Source organism: Leptidea sinapis, chromosome 4 (assembly GCF_905404315.1).
Source record: "Leptidea sinapis chromosome 4, ilLepSina1.1, whole genome shotgun sequence".
In the NCBI taxonomy this organism is placed as follows: domain Eukaryota; kingdom Metazoa; phylum Arthropoda; class Insecta; order Lepidoptera; family Pieridae; genus Leptidea; species Leptidea sinapis.
The window spans coordinates 15099691-15120341 of NC_066268.1; the positions used below are offsets into that span (position 1 = coordinate 15099691).

General features: G+C 35.5%; 2 protein-coding genes across 2 annotated transcripts in view; one reads left to right on the forward strand and one right to left on the reverse strand.

Annotated features, from left to right (window-relative positions):
* Positions 1–3716: 3716 nt before the first annotated feature.
* On the forward strand, positions 3717–13898 carry LOC126979881 (elongation factor G, mitochondrial). The gene is made up of 11 exons (XM_050829452.1): positions 3717–3917; positions 4007–4153; positions 4962–5281; positions 5890–6128; positions 6242–6621; positions 7068–7306; positions 8465–8626; positions 9252–9370; positions 10327–10539; positions 12256–12457; positions 13677–13898. The coding sequence occupies exons 1-11, from the start codon at positions 3789–3791 to the stop codon at positions 13816–13818; spliced, it is 2292 nt and encodes a 763-aa protein (XP_050685409.1). The 5' UTR covers positions 3717–3788; the 3' UTR covers positions 13819–13898.
* Positions 13899–15095: 1197 nt separating this feature from the next.
* Positions 15096–20651, reverse strand: part of LOC126979874 (electroneutral sodium bicarbonate exchanger 1) — a 52704-nt gene continuing 47148 nt past the window's right edge. Inside the window, exons 7-13 of the mRNA XM_050829430.1 lie at positions 20452–20604; positions 19625–19774; positions 18880–19545; positions 18563–18805; positions 18087–18292; positions 17210–17306; positions 15096–16192 (exon numbers count right to left, since the gene is read on the reverse strand). Of these exons, the coding sequence (XP_050685387.1) occupies positions 16106–16192; positions 17210–17306; positions 18087–18292; positions 18563–18805; positions 18880–19545; positions 19625–19774; positions 20452–20604 (1602 nt within the window). The 3' untranslated portion in view covers positions 15096–16105. The remainder of the gene's footprint in view (positions 16193–17209; positions 17307–18086; positions 18293–18562; positions 18806–18879; positions 19546–19624; positions 19775–20451; positions 20605–20651) is intronic.

A 20651-nucleotide genomic window follows, 5' to 3' on the forward strand; every position in this document is an offset into this window, starting at 1 on the left:
GGCAGTAACACCGCGGCACCCCGCTCCACACTCAACGTGGACTTTTGCAATATCAGGGGAATTCACTCCAATTTACACGCCGTCCACCACCACCTTGAGACGGCGCAGCCGGCCTTGTGTTTCCTTACGGAGACGCAGATATCTCGACCTAGCGATACGTCATATTTAACGTACCCCGGGTACAAAATTGAGCACAATTTTTTGCCTCATGCCGGGGTATGTGTGTACGTTAGGGAGGATATCTGCTGTCGCCGTCTCGGCAATTTTGAGGGTAGGGCCCTGCAACTCTCTGGCTCCGCGTAGATTTAGAGGACCGCGTCCGCATCTATGCGTGTGTCTACAGGTCCCATAGTGGTAACGCAGAAACCGATCATCTCATGGGCTGCGTTCAAGCGGCAATTGACGACGTGCTTGCACAGATCCCCTCCGCTGAAATCGTAGTCTTGGGTGATTTTAAGGGGCACAATGCCGAATGGCTTGGATCACGTACCACAGACTACGCAGGGCGATCTGTGCATAATATTGCATTGGCGTACGGTCTGTCCCAATTGGTTGAGTCGCCAACGCGGCTCCCGGATGTGGATAGCCACATGCCGTCCTTATTAGATCTTCTGCTGACTTCACATCCCGATGGTTATCAGGTCATTGTCGACGCCCCTCTCGGAACGTCCAACCATTGCCTGGTCAGGAGTGTAGTGCCTATCCGACGCCCACGTCGCAGACCACCAGCGTCCCGCCGCGTTTGGCACTGCAAGTCAGCAGATTGGGATAGGATGCGTTCCTTTTTTGCATCCTATCCTTGGGGCAGGGTTTGTTTCCCTTCGGATGATCCTAGTGCCTGCACCGTTGCAGTAGCCGATGTGATACTGCAGGGTATGGATATTTTTATACCAAACTCTGTAGTGCCCATCGGTGGCAGATCACAGCCCTGGTTCGATGCGTCAGTTAAAGCAGCATCTGACTGCAAAAAACAGGCGTATCGAGCTTGGGTTGCGACGCTGGGCACAAAGGATCCGAACTGCACAGTTCTTAAGAGGAAATACAACCGTGCCTCCAGATTTTTTAAGCGGCAAATCGCCCGTGCAAAGTCAAAACATGTCGTCAAAATCGGTGAGCAGCTTTCCAGTTACCCGACCGGAACACGCAAGTTCTGGTCGTTGTCGAAAGCTGCTCTTGGTAACTTCACCCAGCCGTCCATGCCGCCGTTACACATGAGGAATGACACCCTGGCCCATACGGCAAAAGAGAAAGCCGATCTTTTGTGCACTCTTTTCGCCTCCAACTCGACTCTTGACGACAACGGAAATACACCGCCGACCATCCCGCGGTGTCAGAGCTCTATGCCTGACAGAAAACTGTTAGGCGAGCTCTGTTTTCGTTGGCTTAGAAAGTGTGCCCCTGAGTTGACGCCGGTGCTAACGCGTTTATTCCGGCACTCTTATTCTAAAGGCGTAGTCCCTGACTCATGGAAGTCAGCCCTTGTCCATCCGATCCAAAAAAAAGGAGACAGTTCGGATCCGGCAAACTACAGGCCTATTGCTATTACCTCCCTGCTCTCCAAAATCATGGAGAGCATAATTAGCCGTCAGCTCTTGGTATATCTAGAGGGTCACCAGTTGATCAACGACCGACAATACGGGTTTCGCCATGGTCGGTCGGCAGGTGATCTTCTGGTATACCTAACACATAGATGGGCAGCGGCTATTGAAAGCAAGGGGGAAGGCCTGGCAGTTAGCCTGGATATAGCGAAGGCCTTTGATCGTGTATGGCACAAGGCGCTCCTCTCCAAACTTCCATCATTTAGGCTTCCCGAGAGCTTGTGCAAGTGGACCTCCAGCTTCCTCACTGGGCGCAGCATACAGGTCGTTGTCGACGGATATTGCTCGAACCCGAAGCCCGTGAATGCTGGAGTGCCCCAAGGCTGTGTGCTGTCTCCCACGCTGTTTCTTCTGCATATCAATGATATGTTGGACACCTCCAACATTCATTGCTATGCAGACGACAGCACTGGTGATGCCGTATACACTGGCCAAGCAGGTCTCTCTCGGGAAATCGTCGACCATTGCTGGGAGAAACTTGTGTCTTCTATCGAGTCCTCTCTTGAGAAGGTCGTGGAATGGGGATAATTGAACCTTGTCCAATTTAACCCCCAGAAGACTCAAGTTTGCGCGTTTACCACTAATAAAACCCCATTTGTCGTATCACCGCTCTTCGACAACACTTCCCTCAAAGCCTCGCCTAGTATCGGAATACTGGGTCTCGAAATCTCGAGCGATTGCCAATTTCGTGGTCATCTGGAAGGCAAAGCCAAATTGGCTTCAAAGAAACTGGGCGTCATTAATAGAGCACGGCAATACTTCAAGCCGGCCCACATACTAGCGCTCTACAAAGCGCAGGTCCGGCCACACATGGAGTATTGCTGTCATCTCTGGTCTGGCGCACCCCAGTATCAGCTCGATCCATTTGACCGCGTGCAACGCAGAGCAGCTCGAATTGTCGGGGACACAGTGCTCTGTGAACGGCTGGATCACTTGGCGTTGCGTAGAGACGTCGCTTCATTGTGTGTCTTCTACCGCATTTATCACGGGGAGTGTTCCGAACAGCTGTTTAACCTGATTCCTGCCGCCGAATTCCACCTTCGCACGACACGCCACAAGTTAGGATATCATCCTCACCATCTGGATGTGTGGCGGTCCTCCACAGTGCGGTTTTCAAGGAGCTTTCTTCCACGTACTACAAAGCTGTGGAATGAGCTTCCTTGTGCGGTGTTTCCGGGACGATACGACATGGGTACCTTACTCTTAAATTTATTGTTGTTGTTTTAAATAACAACTTTATCTCTAAATGTTTCTAGCAAAATAAAGCACTTTGACTTTGAAACTGCTTTTTCGAAGATTGTTGATTCGCTAGTTCGAATTAAATGTCTTACTGAATGTAAAATCAATTTTTTTATTCAAGTGCCACTCATTTTTAATCGTAAACTATATTTTCTTATCACGACTACTAATTCAAAAACAATTTGGAGATTCGGAAACTCAACGATAACTTTTACAAAATATATGGGCATTAACAATAAGCATATTATAAATTAAATACCTACATAATTTAACAGTTTCTTCTCTTCGATTTCCACGAATTTTTCGGAACTACAGGGCCTAATAATTCGTATAATAATGATTTCGACCTTATAGGTACTATTGATATACATTATAACATTGATATCCTGTATTTTATTGATTTATATATGTTTATTTTAACTTTGGGGATTACTTCCACTTATTGTATTATTATTTAAGTGTATTTTATTGTTCTACTTACCAATCAAATTTGATACATCATATTGTAGTAAAAAAAATATTCATGAAGTTCACATTTTTTCGTTTTCGAGATACTCATTATAATGTTTTAAAATAGATTGAATAAAAATTATTCTACTGAAATTATTCAGATAGTGAATTTGATAACTTTTCTAAGTGGGAGATCAGTATGGTTGTATGGTATTATTTTCAGCTGATTTAAGTCACTGTCAGTTGTCAGACGTCAGTCACTACTCAAGTAATACCTACCTACTAACTACTCGTACATTGTATTATATACCGTAATTCCTAGGTCATAGGGCGTAGTGTGTATCGATGCTGATCGCTATTCGCTGATCGCTATTCGCTAATCGCTACCGCTAGTTCTTACTTCTAAAATCTAAGTTCTATCCATTTCCTAGTTTCCAGTGGGCTGTCGAGTGAAAATTAAATAATAATGAATAACCTAAAAATCTGAGCTTTGTAATTTGGATGTATTTTAATAAGTTTTTTTTTGTGAAAAATAGCTTCTGTATTGAAATAAAAATGACCATATCAAATATTGCCCGTATAGTGAGTTTATCTAAAGTGTCTAAATCAGTATGTTTTATTCCAAAAGAGGTGATTAAAAACAAATTGTTTTTACGTAATTCTATTATATTTATATTATTTAAATAATTTTCTACCTTAATTTTAATGAATTATTTCAGAGTTATTCATCATATGTTAAATATGCGGAACACAAGCCACTAGAAAAAATCAGAAATATTGGAATCTCTGCACACATTGACTCTGGTAAAACAACTCTTACAGAGCGAGTGTTATTCTATACAGGCAGAATAGACCGGATGCATGAAGTAAGTAACAAACGTTTTTGGAAAATATAGATTATTTAAATAATTCATAATTTCAATAAATTATGAAATCTTCCTCTTCCATAAACAAAGGCAAAACTTTGTAATGTAAGAATTTGTATGGAAAGTGAAATTTCTTACAAAAATCGTGGTGTGACTTGATTGGGGGTGGGATCACTTTACATAACACCTTAGATTGGTGTTTCAACTCAGATTATATTAAATCTACTTATGTGTGGATGATGCTGATAATGATAATTTTCTTAACATGTGGAAATAAGGCTTAATAAATAAACAGCCACAAAAGGCAATTTAACAACAGGTGAATCATAATCTTATATTATCACTTACTCCAAAAAAAAAAAAATTTACGGTAGAAATAAGTACTATTCCAAATTAATTTAAAATAACATTTTTAATAAACCTAGCGAAACTAAGAAAAAGCTATTGTATTCTATTCCTTCTAGTGGCTTCTGTGGAAGGGGCACCACAACTCGTCAATCTCACGTTTCAGTAGACCAACAAGCTTAGAGTGTGTCATTTGATCTATTGTAGGAAACATACAGTCATTGATAAATTGACAGATGACGGCTAGAATATTGCAAAAAGTAGAGATAGCCAAAATCCATTACGATTTAAGCAACTGTTCACTTTTAAACTTCATTGGCAAAATTATACTTCATTGGCATAATATTTTAATTACTATTTCAAACTTATGCACATTCATACTAAATAAATTTTCAATTGTTACATAGGCATTCCCACCTCTTATTACATATTATTACATCCACTTTTTTCTTAATATTGCTAGGTCAAAGGCAAGGATAATGTTGGAGCTGTAATGGACTCTATGGAATTAGAACGGCAGAGGGGTATTACAATTCAATCAGCAGCCACATATACAATATGGAAAGAACACAATATTAATATAATTGATACACCAGGTCATGTTGATTTTACTGTTGAAGTAGAAAGAGCATTAAGAGTTTTAGATGGTGCAGTCCTTGTATTATGTGCGGTTGGTGGTGTTCAGAGTCAAACATTAACTGTTAATAGGCAAATGAAAAGGTACAATGTACCTTGTCTCGCATTTATAAATAAGCTGGATAGATTAGCTGCTAATCCGGAAAGGTCAGTAAAAAGTTTAATTATTATAACACTAGAAATAAGAGATTGCTTGTAACAAATTCTAGTAGGCTTTATAAGATTCATAATAGCTTTAAGGGTAAATGTATACACTTCTATAATAAAGTCCCAGCCAGTGTTCAGGCATTATCTATGAATAAATATAAATGTTTTATAAAAATATGGCTCTGTCATAAATACTATTACTCCACAGCTGAATATCTAAATGATCGGACAGCCTGGGACTAGATTGTGATTATTTTATAGCGATAGAAATGACTGTACAATATTGTATATTTTTAATGAAAAGAGCGCAAAAGAATGCTGGGAGAGGCATTAGTATCTAGTAAATTAGAAATGACATCAAAAAGAATTCTAAAGGAATCAATTTTGAGAAAATAAAACCTTTTAAAAGGAATCTTTGTACACTTAAGGTCTTTCATATAGCTTTAAAGATATCTAAATAATTTAGAAATTGACCTTATTAATACATTGAGTATTAATTTAGTACTCTTCACAAATACCATTAAATTTAATGGGATTCTTACTTAAAAATTAAGTTGCTGCAAAAGTTGGTGATTTTTTTAATAATAATGTGCATATTATACTCACAGGGTACTCAAACAAATGCGCTCCAAAATGAAACATAATGCAGCATTTCTTCATCTTCCTATTGGATTGGAGAAGGAGTGCAAAGGCATAATAGATCTTGTGGATGAGAAAGCAATGTACTTTGATGGTGATTATGGAGATATAGTTAGGCTTGAGGATATACCTGTAGATAGAAGGGCTGAAGTCAAGGATCGGAGGCATGAACTTATTGAACACTTGTCTAATGTTGATGAGAAACTTGGTAAGAAATTGATAAAATATTATATTCTATTAGGGGTTTATTCCATATTTTCATATTAAAAATTACTTTTTTTTAAATTATTTGTTTTTAATTATAAAATATAAATATTACAGGTGAAATGTTCCTTGAGGAGAAAACACCTGATGTTCAAGAAGTACGAAGAGCGATTAGGCGTACAACATTAAATAGAACATTTACACCAGTATTATTAGGTACAGCATTAAAGAACAAAGGTGTGCAACCATTATTGGATGCAGTGCTAGATTATCTTCCACACCCTGGGGAAGTTGAAAATACTGCCATAATTGGTGAGCGGAAGGGTGCTGATGGTGAAACTGTAATACTAGACCCAACAAGAGATGGGTCAAAACCATTTGTTGGTTTGGCATTCAAGTTGGAAATGAGCAAGTTTGGTCAATTGACGTATTTGAGGTGTTATCAAGGGATGCTTAAGCGTGGAGAGTACATATATAATGCCAGAACATCCAAAAAGGTAATCACTGCTTTAATATTTACATGTTATGAACAAATATCTTCAGTGTTAATTCCGCTAAGTTTTGTATTTAGTACAGTTGCTTACAGTTGGTGTTTCATAATGTTTAAATAATATTAACCAGTAATAAATAGCATTTTTATGTGCTGGATATGTTGTGTTTTATGAAAGCTATGAAAGACTCATGACAATCGATTAGTTGACATTCCCAAATTTTGTTACATGATAGTGCAAAACAATTATATTGTGAAAAATTTGAAGTGCTATTTACAGTGTGAACATATCTAGTAGGCTTAGGTTATATTTTTTCATACTACAAACTGTTTTTTTAATGCTTTGCTATAGTTAAACGGAACTGTAGTTTGCGAAGTTACCTAACCAACCAAAGTAACTCTAAGGAACTCCACATAATATAGTGTTTTTTTATTAATATAATTTATTAACAGGTAAAAATATCACGTCTAGTAAGAATGCACTCAAACAACATGGAAGAAGTTAACGAAGTGTTATCTGGCGACATCTTCGCACTTTTCGGTGTGGACTGTGCTTCAGGTGACACCTTCATAAATGATGCCAAGTTACAGCTTTCTATGGAATCAATACATGTACCAGATCCTGTTGTGTCAATGTCAATTAAGCCTAAGAATAATAAGGATAGAGATAATTTCTCAAAGGCTGTTGCAAGGTGAGAATCAAAAGCATTTTTCAATGTGTGTTGTCGATTCGTTTTTTATAACAGGTGCATACACAGATGTGTTCAAAGGAGATAATTCAGATGTATCTAATTACCGCCCAATAAATCTTAGATATATCTTTCTATAGTTTTCGAGAAACTTTGTGCTCAAGACCTTTGAATAACTGTGTAATAATTTCATCTAATCAATATGGATTTCAAAAAGGTAAATCCAATTCGTTTGCCATTTTTGACCTACCGAAGTCATTGATTAAAAATCTTAGTTTAAAAAAACATGGAATTTTCTCTATCTTCACTTGTCAAAAGCTTTCGATTTCGTAAATCATTATATTTGACTAGTAAAACTGGAAAGATATGGAATTAGGAGCTATGCTTTATCTTGAATTAAATATTACTTATTAGGACGCACGCGCTAGCAATAATACGTAAATGTAAAACAGGAAAAAGCAACTCATCAGTCGTTCTTTTCCAAATTTAAAAGTGGAGTTCCCCAGGGAACTATTTTGGGACCTTTGTTATGACTTTCAAAATATATCTCAACACCATTGTTTTATGTTTGCTAACGATGTATGAGACTCATACCGTCTAATATTGATTAAATAAATACGAATTTAACATAATTGTACTTTAAAAAATATTAATGCTTGGGTTGCTAATAATTATTTGCTTGTGAATTTATTGAAAACTAAGTATGTATATGCAAGTTTGTGTAAAATGACCTAGACAAATTGTAAATATAAATATTATTTATAATTAAATAAAATTGGACAAAGTTGACACTACATTATTTGTATACATATCTATTCTATTATTCCTACTGTGGCTTCTGTCGAAGACACACCACAGATTTGGCAGTATCACGTTAAAGTAGACTACCAAGCTTTGAGTATGAGTCTCCTAAGTTTAACGGTAATGATGGGTGTTAAGATTACACAAGGTTTTATTTTCTTTGTTCACATATCTTAAACAAGAACCTTAATTTCTCTGGTCACATAGATAATGTATGCACTAAATTTGGAAGATTTGTTTGTCCTTTGAAGATTGACATCAAGCATTTATTGCTCAATATCGTAAAAAAGTAGTTGATCATCTCCTATATACTGAAAGGAGGTGATGATACAGGTTTCATTATCCTAACTTAACTTACAGATTCACAAAAGAGGATCCAACATTCCAATTCCGTTACGACGGCGACAACAAAGAAACCCTGGTCTCTGGAATGGGTGAGCTGCATCTAGAAATATACGCTCAAAGGATGGAGCGAGAATACAACTGTCCTGTGGAATTAGGAAAACCTAAGGTAGCCTTTAGGTGAGTGAAGATGACTGGTATGCTAACAAATGGATATTTCCAACATAATACAATAAAATCATACACGAATATCTCTCAGAGATTACGGACAGGTATCTGCCACAGCCCTGATATTTTTCTTCCAACCTTAGATAGATAAGTCAAATGTGAGCTATATTTTAAAAATTTTAACTGTATTTTACCGATATTAAGCTCAAAAAACAATAAAAAATATTTAGCCTACTCTAAATTACTGGGCGAATGAGACTTAACATCTTGTATCTCAAAGTGAAGATTGTAATGCCGCTCCGAACTTTCGAGTTCATTATAGGGCGTATCACTTACAATAAGGTAAAGGATATACATATATGCTCGTGTTGTCACTCTCATAAAAAAATTCCTTAACTCCTTATGACCTACGGAGACCTTTTTATTTGAAAAGCAGCAACATTCCGTAACCACTTTTGACCTGCCCTGTCATTATAATGATGGCATTATCACGCAAATAGATCGCAATTTTGCTCAATTTAGAATGACACAGTCTTAAAGTAATGCAGTAGAAGTAAAAGTGTAATATCCTCTCAGCAATTTCTTGTCAACTTTAAATTGTAATATAATAGTCTGATTTTGAAATTTCAATTTACAGAGAAACAATGATGTCGCCATGTAAATTTGATTATCTACACAAGAAACAGTCGGGCGGCGCGGGGCAATACGCGAGGGTCACTGGAATAATGGAACCTCTGCCTCCAGATCAGAACACATGTGAGTTTACTACATTGCTTATAGATAAGACATGCTTTTATCTGCAAGTGCAGAATGTTTCATAACAGGTGTTCTTGAGTCCTGAATTTCGATTTGCCACCTGGCCCTCAATGCTGTGCCCACACTTATTATTATTATTTAGTTTGGAGATTGCTGCACATAAACCTGCAGATCTATTGTGCATGTGTTCAAATACAAATTCAAATAATTCCCATACTCTTTGGGGTATGGAAATTGGCACAATAGTTAAGAAAGGCTTAGCCTTGCTCGATTGGAGTTTTATTGTATCTAAATCACTCCTTCGAGGCCTTTATGGTGAGCAGAATCCTCAGTGTGTTCAAGTAGGACTGAGACAATCTATGCTGGAGCCTGTAAGTTCTAAGACACTCCACTCTTTTGGTGATGGTGATATCACACTCCTGTATTAATTATTTACGGGTAACATGGGCTGTTAGGCAAAATGCACTGACTCCAATTATGTTATTGTGCCTTCTTTGCTTGCAATGGCCAGACAGGAAATTCATGAGGGGTCTGTAATTGACTCCAGACCAAGTTTATGGTTAGCTTTGCCAGCCTGAAATTGTAGCCTTAAAGCAGCTTAGTTGGATTATGGATCAGTAAAGGGAGATAAAAAACTTCGTGGATTTCCTGATTCTTCCAGAATGTGGATTGTTGTATCCCTATTGTATATGACATGTAATGTTAAGTGTACTTGGGCATTTTTAGTAAATTATTAAATTAAATCTTACCATTGTTAAATGTAACAACTGTGAAATAAAAATTACATTTATTTACGTTAAATCAAACTATATAACTTCATGAATGGTAAAAATAATTTCAAATATTGTTGTAGTATTTACATGAGAAGAGACAAACCCAGTGAAGATTATGAAATGAGAATTGCATGTTATGTCTAAGAGAAATAAAATTTACAGATTTTATTTATACTTTTGCAGTGTTAGAATTCAATGATGAGACAGTAGGAACTAACATTCCAAAGCAGTTCGTCCCCGGTGTAGAGAGAGGTTTCCTCGACTCCTGCCTGAAAGGAAATCTCTCTGGACACAAGGTCTCCGGAGTCAAGTTCAGGTTACAAGACGGAGCTCATCATATCGTGGACTCAAGTGAACTCTCTTTCTTCCTGGCTGCTAAAGGGGCTGTCAGAGAGGGTAAGTTTGCATGTTAGAGTGCTGCATAAACAGCATCTGGTGATCCTAAGTTTATCAGCCCTGCTTTTGCCATTATATCAACTTCTAGAATAACAAATGTATCCCAGCGCGAGGCTCCTTTGCACAGGATGCCGGCCTTATTATGGGTACCACGACGACACCTATTTCTGCCGTAATATGTGTTATATATATAATGTGTAAGCATTACTGTGTTTCGGTCTGAAGAGCGCCATAGCTAGTGAAATTACTGGGCAAATGAGGCTTAACATCTTATGTCTCAAGGTGACGAGCGGAGTTGTAGTGCCGCTCAGATTTTTTTGCGGTTTTTCAAGAATCCTAATTGGCACTGCATTGTAATGGGCTTAGTGCATCAATTACCATCAGCTGAACGTCGTGCTCGTCTCGTCCCTTATTTTCATAAAAATACTGTAATATTCTAAAACTCTCAATTCGTGTAGAAGGAAAATGCCGATCAAATAAGTATTATTATTATATGCAATCCCAAATCTAAACAGGATAATTCGATTCAATTAGCTTCTTTATAACACTTAATATCTCTTGGTTCCCTTTCGAAATTCTCTATGAATCGCCGCCTTTGCTGCATGTAGGTATTTATTAGCTAACCTAGCAATGTTAATCCACCAGTACAAAATTACGCGTTATTAAAATGTGATAATGTCTCCTAGTGACATGTCGAATGGTATTTATTACATGTCTTCATAAGGATATTCTTTGAACGTAACTCCAACTAAGTCGCTATAAATAAGGGTATTTTGGAATCGCAACATATCTAACAGTTTGATTCCAATACATTATAAAGTAAAATTACATCAACTTAATATAACAAAAATTTGTTTTATTGACATTCGAAATGTAATAGTAATATTAAGGATTGCTACCTTAGATTAAGTATTGATCTCCGCTGCGCTCCAACTTGATACCGCAGGCGTAGTCGCAAAGTGCGGCAACTAATACTATGCCCAAGTGGAATCGACGTGCCACATGTTCTGTTAAACTTTGCTAAGTATTTTGTATTTTATTAATTTTAATGTAAAAGAACACGAAACGTATTTTACAAAATTTGAATGATGCCATTGAGTGTCAAGATCTAATAGTTTGCCGTAATAACAAAGCTATTGTTCTTAGGTAGTGCGGTATCTAGTTGGAGCGCAGCGGAGTCCAATCCTTAATCTAAGCTTGCTACTTTAAAATCGGGGAGTACGTCAATCCACAGTTCACCTCTTGGTATATGGAATTCCTTTAGTAGTTATAAAAAAAACTATACCTAATTTGCTTCCATTATTACTTATTTTCTCTTTAAAATCAAAAATTATCTGCTACAATGTTACCTAGTTTAACTTGAATATTTGAATGTTTTATAATATTAAATATAATACAATAGTAAACATATCATGAATTAAACATAACATGATTAGCCGAACTAAATCATGCTGTGTAGTGTGTACACACCTTAATAGAGTTGCAGCCTATCTTGTATTTCAGTAACTCAGTTGTGTACTTATTATAAAAAAAAAAGCAATTAAAAAATTTAAGACGTGTTCGGCGTATATGTCGTGCCAAGTTAGTTTGTTGCCTATACAAATATATAAAATGCATTCGTCAAAAATTAAGGAAAGTAACATTATATCTAATTTAGTGTGTATTTCTGGCTTTATTTTGCTCCCCATGAATAAATATTAAATGCTTTCTTTACAGTATTTGAAGAGGGCGCGTGGCAGATACTGGAGCCTATAATGTTCGTGGAAGTGACAATGCCTGAAGAGTTCCACGGCACCGTGATTGGTCAGCTCAATAAGAGGGGGGGTATCATCACCGGTACTGAGGGTGGAGACGGATGGACGTCTATATATGCTGAAGTGCCGCTTAACAATATGTTTGGATATGCCGGGGAATTAAGGTAATGAATTCAGTTTCTTAAAAGTTATTATATATATAAGCCCTTATAAAATGCTCACAGAATACCTTTATTTATTTACGGTATGTGTGGATGATGCAGCTACTGGACTCTATAACTTTTGTTTTGTATTAATTTACATTTACTTTTTTGACTTACTCGTGTTAGGCATTGACTATTTGACGATTGAGCATGTTTGTTGCATCACTTTACATATTATATTATTGTAATTAAAATGATTTGTAAAACGATAAAAATGTTAATCTTGATTTAAAAGAGTGGCAATGAGTTTCTTGCTACATTTTCTCATTAGCTCAACCCTTTACGCAAGTAGCGGTAGACTCAATAACAAAATAATATTATTTTTGACATTCATAAGTGTCATTTCCGCGACCTACATGAATAAAGTGATTTGGTTGATTTTGATATGATTTGAATACTCACTAACAATACTGACACTTCTTTCTTTCCTTTTGGCGCGTAAGGGAGAAAATATCAGAGTGAAATTTTACTGTCTACTGAACCACAAACAATGGACGAGAATTAAACAAATTTCAATGTATAGGTATATACAAATTTTAAAATATCTAAATTATCAAATCAAATCAAAATCAGTTTATTCAAGTAGGTCACGAAAATGACACTTATGAAAGTCAAAAAAAAAAAGTTTTTCTTATTGAATCTACGGCTACTTCGTAAAGGGTTGAGCTAATGAGAAGAAGTAGCAAGAAACTCATCGCCACTCTTTTATATCACGATTTACAGATCATTTCAATTACGATATAATATGTAAAATGTAAAATGATGCAACAAACACAATATGCGGTTGTAATGATATTTTCATTGGATGTATTTAATACCTTCTTTATATTAATATTATTTTTTCTACATAGGTACGTAAAATAGCACGAGGAATATTTATTTGAGGATTTTTGTTTTATTGCGCCAAAGAAGAGTAACTTCTTGTGTGCGTACAGAAGTACACACCCTTTTTTTCGAAATAATAATTATTAAAATTAAGCTTTGTTTATAAATCTAAGTAAATTTTCAACAGAAACATCAGGAAAATTCATATTGAAGGTTCATTTCTTACTTTTTTTTATTAATATTATTTAAAAGTAAGTTGTTGCATTTACTTTTTCGAAAGTCCAGCATCATGGATTCAAAATCGAATGATAATTCTGATTCTAATTCAATTTCTAAAATATTGTTTTCTTTTCAGATCTATGACACAAGGCAAAGGGGAATTCAGTATGGAGTACAGCAGGTATTCACCATGCTTGCCGGATGTGCAAGAAAAGTTGATCAGGAGCTATCAAGAGGAGATGGGGTTGTTGCCAGAACAAAAAAAGAAGAAGAATTGACACAACCGCCTAGGACTTTTTAGTTTAATTTATTTATTTAAGAATGAATTATGTACAATATAGGTAATGCTATTTACAAATTTGTTTTATTGGTTGAATCTTTTTCGTTATATCCAAATGTTGTCATGTGAGTCAGTATCTCCTGAGGATGCCTCGTGTATAGGCGAAACATGTGTCGAATTGATTAAACACAAAACTAAGCGGAATTTATAATCTATAAAAATTACAAAATTTGATTAAAGTTTAATAAATTTCGTTATAATTAAATGAATTTTACAAAAAGGATAGAAACGGGCTTGCAACACAGTTGACTTCAAATGAAACATCAGCTTTATATAAAAACATTTATTAACCCTAAATATAGGATCAGAAACATACAAACGCGTTACAAACACACATCGACGGTACAATAACTGTTTACAATTTGTACTAAATACACATAATATGAAAGAAGTTTAATTAACTACAGAAAAATGGTACTTCGCTGAGGGGTCTGGTTTATTGTTTGAGTTACGTGGCAAGCTTCGTCGTTCTCGCTTTAATGTCATTCCTTGTGGGGATGTCGTGGGGCGGGTCGTTCGTTCCTTTAATGCACCCATGAATCGGCGACTGATAAACGATTTTTCGGACATTCATATATCATTTTCTTACGTAAATCAATATGATTTTCAATTGTATGTCTATATTATATATTCGACGAAATGATGAGATTTCGTTATTATTTTATGGAGGAGGAGGTCAAACGAGCGTACGGGTCAACTGATGTTAAGTGATCACCGCCGCTGAGTTTGAAGGTATAAGGAAAGACCGCACAAGCTGACCCGCAACTTTTTTGTACGTGGAAGCCACACATCCCAATGGTGGGGATGATATCCTAATTAATGAAGCGACGTCTCCACGCGACGCCAAGTAATCTAGCCGTACACAAAGTTCTGGGTCCCTAAATTCTAGCAGCTCTGCGTTGCCAGCGGTCAAATATATCGAACTGTACTGTGGTGCGCCAGACCAGAGATGACAGCAATATCTATTCCATATACCTGTGCTTTGTAGAGTGCTAGAATTTGAGCCGGGTTGAAGTATTGCCGTGCTCTATTTTTGAACCCCAGCTTCATTGAAGCCAATTTGGCTTTGCCTTCCAGATTGCCGCGGGCTTAACAATCGCTCGAGATTTCAAGACCCAGTATACTTTTAGACACCTGAAGTTACATTATAATTTCACTGGCTCTTCAAACCGAAACATAATAATGCTTGCGAAATTATTCTGTATGGCGTTAGACCCTATCTATATATTCATTCCGTGGTGTGATATTTTTTCATTTAACTAATAATGTCTAAAAACGAAGACAGGAGTTTCTTACAGTTAACATTTTTACGATTGTTAATTTTTCTAAACTAAAACTACTGGTGTTATAATTATTGGCACTTGTTTCTATTTCGGTAATGACTTATATTTTAATATTTAATGCATCCTGTTAATCAAATAACTACAATAATAATTATCGATAATTAAACCTAAAATAACAAATTTAATGTTTAAATTTTATAAAACAAAAAAAAAATTAACAAAATAATAAACTTATCCCTAAAAATCTACGATCTATTAACTTATTCCATAATAAATATTGTATAATACATTTTGTGCTTTATATTCTAGACATAATTACAATAGACAGATTTATTAGTAAAAATTGACTAAAATACCATAGATTCGTCTCAGGATAATAAGCTAATTCTAACAACCACATTGACAAATAACACAACACTAAAGCGCCGGTTAATTGGTTATTGCATATACCTGAAAAATTTAATCCATTTCGACCAATAGCATGAGCGAAACACTGCATTTCAACAATCATCCAATCAGAGCGCTCTATTACGATTGGGCTACGTGGTTGCAGGGTAACAATTAACATACGATTCTTTATTCTGTATGCAACGTGCTCGTAAGATATTCGTCACCGTAAAGAAGTGCTGAAGGTATATTGATTTATTATCTATTAATTTATGGACAATACTACTAAAAGTTCACTGGATCGATCCTTAATTATACAATACGAGACACACAGCCATTTACCACCACACAATTATCAGCTTATTATTCTACAACTTAATTTTAATTAAACTACATAATTTAGTTTTCATTTAACAGTTATCTTGTTTATGTTGACAGTTAAGACAAATAGCAACACAACCTACCAGACCACAGACCTTGCCAATCAAATAACCGTAACTATTATAATAATATCAAATTGATAGAGTAATAAGATTTTTTTATATATCTCATCGTTTACACAGAGGTTTCAGCAGATGCGCTGTGTTTCCGTTCTCTCGTCTTTATTCCGGTCCAAGAATCCTTTCGTTTTATTAGATCACTCTGTAAAAGTCGATAAGAATGTGAGTATTCATGTGTATTTAATTAATAATCTCAGCATGCAAAGCAACATAACATGCAACATAATAAATGAGTTTTTTTTTAAATAACTACAGGTAAATGATATTTACAAATGAATTGAAACGTAACACAAAATTACCTTGTGGCTGTTTGCACTTCGAGAATTGCAGGAATCGATCGTGAAATAGTCTTAATTTGTGATATTATATTATTGTCACAGGAAGAAATCAAAACTTGAATTCTATATTATATGCTTCTATATACAGTGCATAATAGTAGTATATAGTAGGTATAATTGATTTAACTTTAAGACGTTCTGGAATAAGGGTCGGATTGTAACTCATGTTACGATTTCCATTTTATTACAGAAAGATTATGATGTTGGGGTAGATAATATTTTTTTAAAGAGAAATTAAGTAAGGCTGTTTTCAATAGTATGTACCTAATCCTATTTTCATAATTACTCTTGTTATCTTGAATGTTGGTATGTAAAATTGCAGAGCATCCTAACTGTTGTAATATGGAACTATATTTATCAATTTTTTATTGAATCTGTGAGTGCCAAACTAAATTAACTGCTCACTTCGATAAGGCTGTCATCGACCGACAAAATGACGTCATAGGCACACTAATAGCTGTACTATACGTACTAAGCAAGTCATATTGATGTGAACGACTAGTAAATACATGCTAACCCTTAATCATCTAAGGCCGGGTCCATGTAGAAAAAAAAATCCGGACAAAAGAGAGCTATGGAAGGAAAGAGAAAAAGGAAGTTAAGAAGTCGAATGAAAGAGATGGGAGAGCTTTATCTGCCTAAGGGCCGCCGTTCGCCGTCGTTCTTTCTACGTGGTTAAGGCCTAATACAAACAGTGTAACAAAAATTGAAAGGCGTTGCGTTTGCATGCTGTCGTGGGGGTACCGTATCATGCCGTGTCTCCATGCTACCATGTGGGTTAGAGTCCGTTACATTTATAATTTGGTATCATTGTCGCACACCTTGATAGAATCGTCTTCCTCAACTTCGTCCATTGTCGATAGACGTTTCTCGATCTCCGATTGTGCACTCCTTGACATTAGCTTCTTATGTTTAATTCTGAAAAAATAATCTATTATGTTTAATATTGTCTGTCTCAAAGTATTATGATCAATTTTAGAGATTAATTATTTTGATTAATGACCCTATGAAATTCTTATTGTTAGGTCGAATATTCGCGAGAATTCCATATGTTATTAACGGCCTAAAGAGACCTTGTTTTGCAGTTGTTTACAAAAACATGTTTTTTTTTGTTGTTAGAATGATCCTTACCAGTATAAAAGGTCCCCACATAAGTCATCGATTTATTCAGTAATTGAACGATAGTGTGAATAGTCTGGGCGATATCTATACAAGCGATATTAGTTTTATTGCTGATCAGTGTAATTGCTACATAGTAAGGAGAATCTTTACTCTTAACGAGGTAGGCACTGCCCAATTGCCTATATGGTATTCACGCCCCTGTAAGGAGTATATTACTGCAACAACGTATATTAAACTATTTGCGGAATTATACTGTTGTTTTCTGAACCCCATAGTCCTGAGTGTTGACTTTTCACAATATTATCTTGATAATTTACCATCCCGTGACTGGTGCGCCCGATTGCTATATAAAATATATTCGACGTCTTTTCAATTACTTCTATACTATAAATAAGTAATAAAAAAATATTTCTAAAATAGCCGTGAATTTACTGTTATCTTGTAGTTAAAATAGAATTAATTGAAAAATCATAAATATCTATCGTACCTTTCAAAATTGTACACTTACATTTATGAGGTTAAAATATAGTTCATTCAATAACTAAAAAGGATTCTAATCAAAATAAATCAACTTACATCTTTTTAATAGGTTTTTGCTTCATTTCTTTGCCGTCACTGTCATTTATGGTAATATTGGTATTATTAACTTGCTTCCAAATTCCTGTTTTATTCATTTCTTCAGATATATTTATAGACGTCAAGGGGATGTTCATGATGTTTCCGTTAATTAGGGGGATTTGAATATTGTCTTGATATCCTGGTGAATTACATTTGTGGTCGTCCTACAATTTAAGTGTCTAAGAATTGTCATAAGTATAATTGTGATAAATTTCATTCTACTTGTGCCCATCTACGAATGTGTGATGAAGAACTTATATTAAAAATATTCTACAATGATCAAGAAAGATGAATGAGCCGAAGAAAAGTCCAGGTTTTAATCGAACACATATATCTAACACATTTACGAACACATAAATGACTAATGGAAGGATAGATCGAAATGTGAACTATTTTCGACGACAAAGATTTAACAGTTTTGCATGCCACCGCACCTCTCCGTTACCAAGCTCGTGCAGTTCATCAAGGTTCCTCTTTGACATTTCTGGCATGACGTCATCCAGGATTTTCAATTCTCTTCTTGTAAAGAACAAGTCTAATGCCTTTCTTATACCAATCATCACCATCAACATAAGTGGAAACAGGATGGAAGTAGTTGAAAACGATTTTATTACCCACAAACAGATAAGGCATGCCAATTGTATCAATGTGAATAGATGTACACGACGAATTGGCACCTGAAGAAAGTAAATATTTAAATATACAAAATCAAAATAAACATCACTTTAATTGTCATTGAATTGAAACTGACCTGGCGCAGAAACATATGATCGGGCTGATATTTTTGTGGCATAAACATGATGAGTATTCTATCGAAGAATTGGAGACCCTTGAGTGAGGCTACTCCCATATACAAGAATACTCCAAAGAGAACTGGCATTGGTATATGCCTTAAAACTGGCGTGAGAACAACCGAACATCCAATCATCAAGAAAATTAATATATGGGTAACTCTTTGCTCTCTTACGCCTAAGAACTGAGGCTTTTCGCCAGGTGCTGCACACTCAGATTCCACTTTTAGAGAGTTCACGTGGTTAATACTTAACACGGTAGCCGCGACAAACCAAGGCAAACCCATTACGGAACATATTTGAATTAAAATTGCTAATACAAATAAATCAAGATGGTAGCCACATCCTTTCTTCAGTTTATTTTCCTTTCGATTAACAATAACTGCAGTAATCTGTTGATCCATAAATATAAGAATAGTGCCTAAGAGTGCGGGCAATATGGCCACAAATGCAGACCATACAGGATTGCCATTAAATGGTGTTATAACCCAGTTTCTTGAAGGCAATGTTGGTTTGAATTCCGATGGAACTTCTAATTTCGGCGTTTTAACTCCAACTCTGTAGTCCAAAAATGACATAGATAATATCGCAATTATAACTGAAAAATCGCTGATTATCTGACGAACCTAGAAGTACATATGAATTTGTTACGAAAACATACAAAATATTTAAATAAATAGTTAAAAAGATAGTATATTGAATCACCTTAGATGGGAAAAACAGTGAGTTTTTGAAATCCTTAAGAATTATAGATATTGTAAATGTTCCGAGGAATAATATAATTGACATTAAATAAACGTCTGGTACGTAAACTTTTGTATCACATCCCACGCCAGCCAAAGTTCCATTGTAAATCTGAAAATACAAATAACATTCTTGGTATGGTTCGAGCATTATAAAATAAATTTTATCATAATGTATACCTTAACATAAATACTGAAACAAAGAATGAAATATTTTCTATTGCAAATAACATTTATTACTTTTACAATGTGTTTAGTTTAATACATAAATATAAAACAATTTAAAATATAAAAATCTTATTCGAAATGGTCTTCATTGGCTGCAATACAGTCTTTTAAACGTTGAGACCAGTAATCAATACAAGCACGCACTCTTTCCATGGGAAATTCTTCACTGCCAATCGTACGGACTATTTTAGGGACTTCAAATTATTAAGGCATTAAGAGCAAGCCGTACTCTCTAAAACTGTCTCACTGTTTGTCACTGTTTTCATAGGAATAGCCCGCTAGACAAACATTTTACTAATACCAAGCGTAACGAGAGTTTTAAAAATGGCATTTTGCTCCAAACCTTCTTTGTGTATCACTCCATTTTAATATCACAAAATATTGTACAATGTATGGGCGCCAAAATGAGAAAACTCAATGAACAATCATATAAAAATGACAGATTCCAAATTCAAATGTAATATTTTGTTTATTTTTAATTTTAACAGTATTTATGGCCAGACTAAGTATATTACAGGTTTTAATAACATTGAAGTTCGAATTACTGAAACAACTACTTACTTTACAAGACTCCTTGTCAACGCTTGTCCAATTAAATTGTTCAGACACTCTGGAGTAATTGCTTGGTAAACAATAGCACTCATAATTTAGTATTTCATCGGGGCGTGTCTTGAGTGGATATTTTTTCCCAATAGAAATAACATTCTCAACAGCCTAAAAATACACGTTGAAAATTACTCTTGCCTTTGTTTTTTATTATC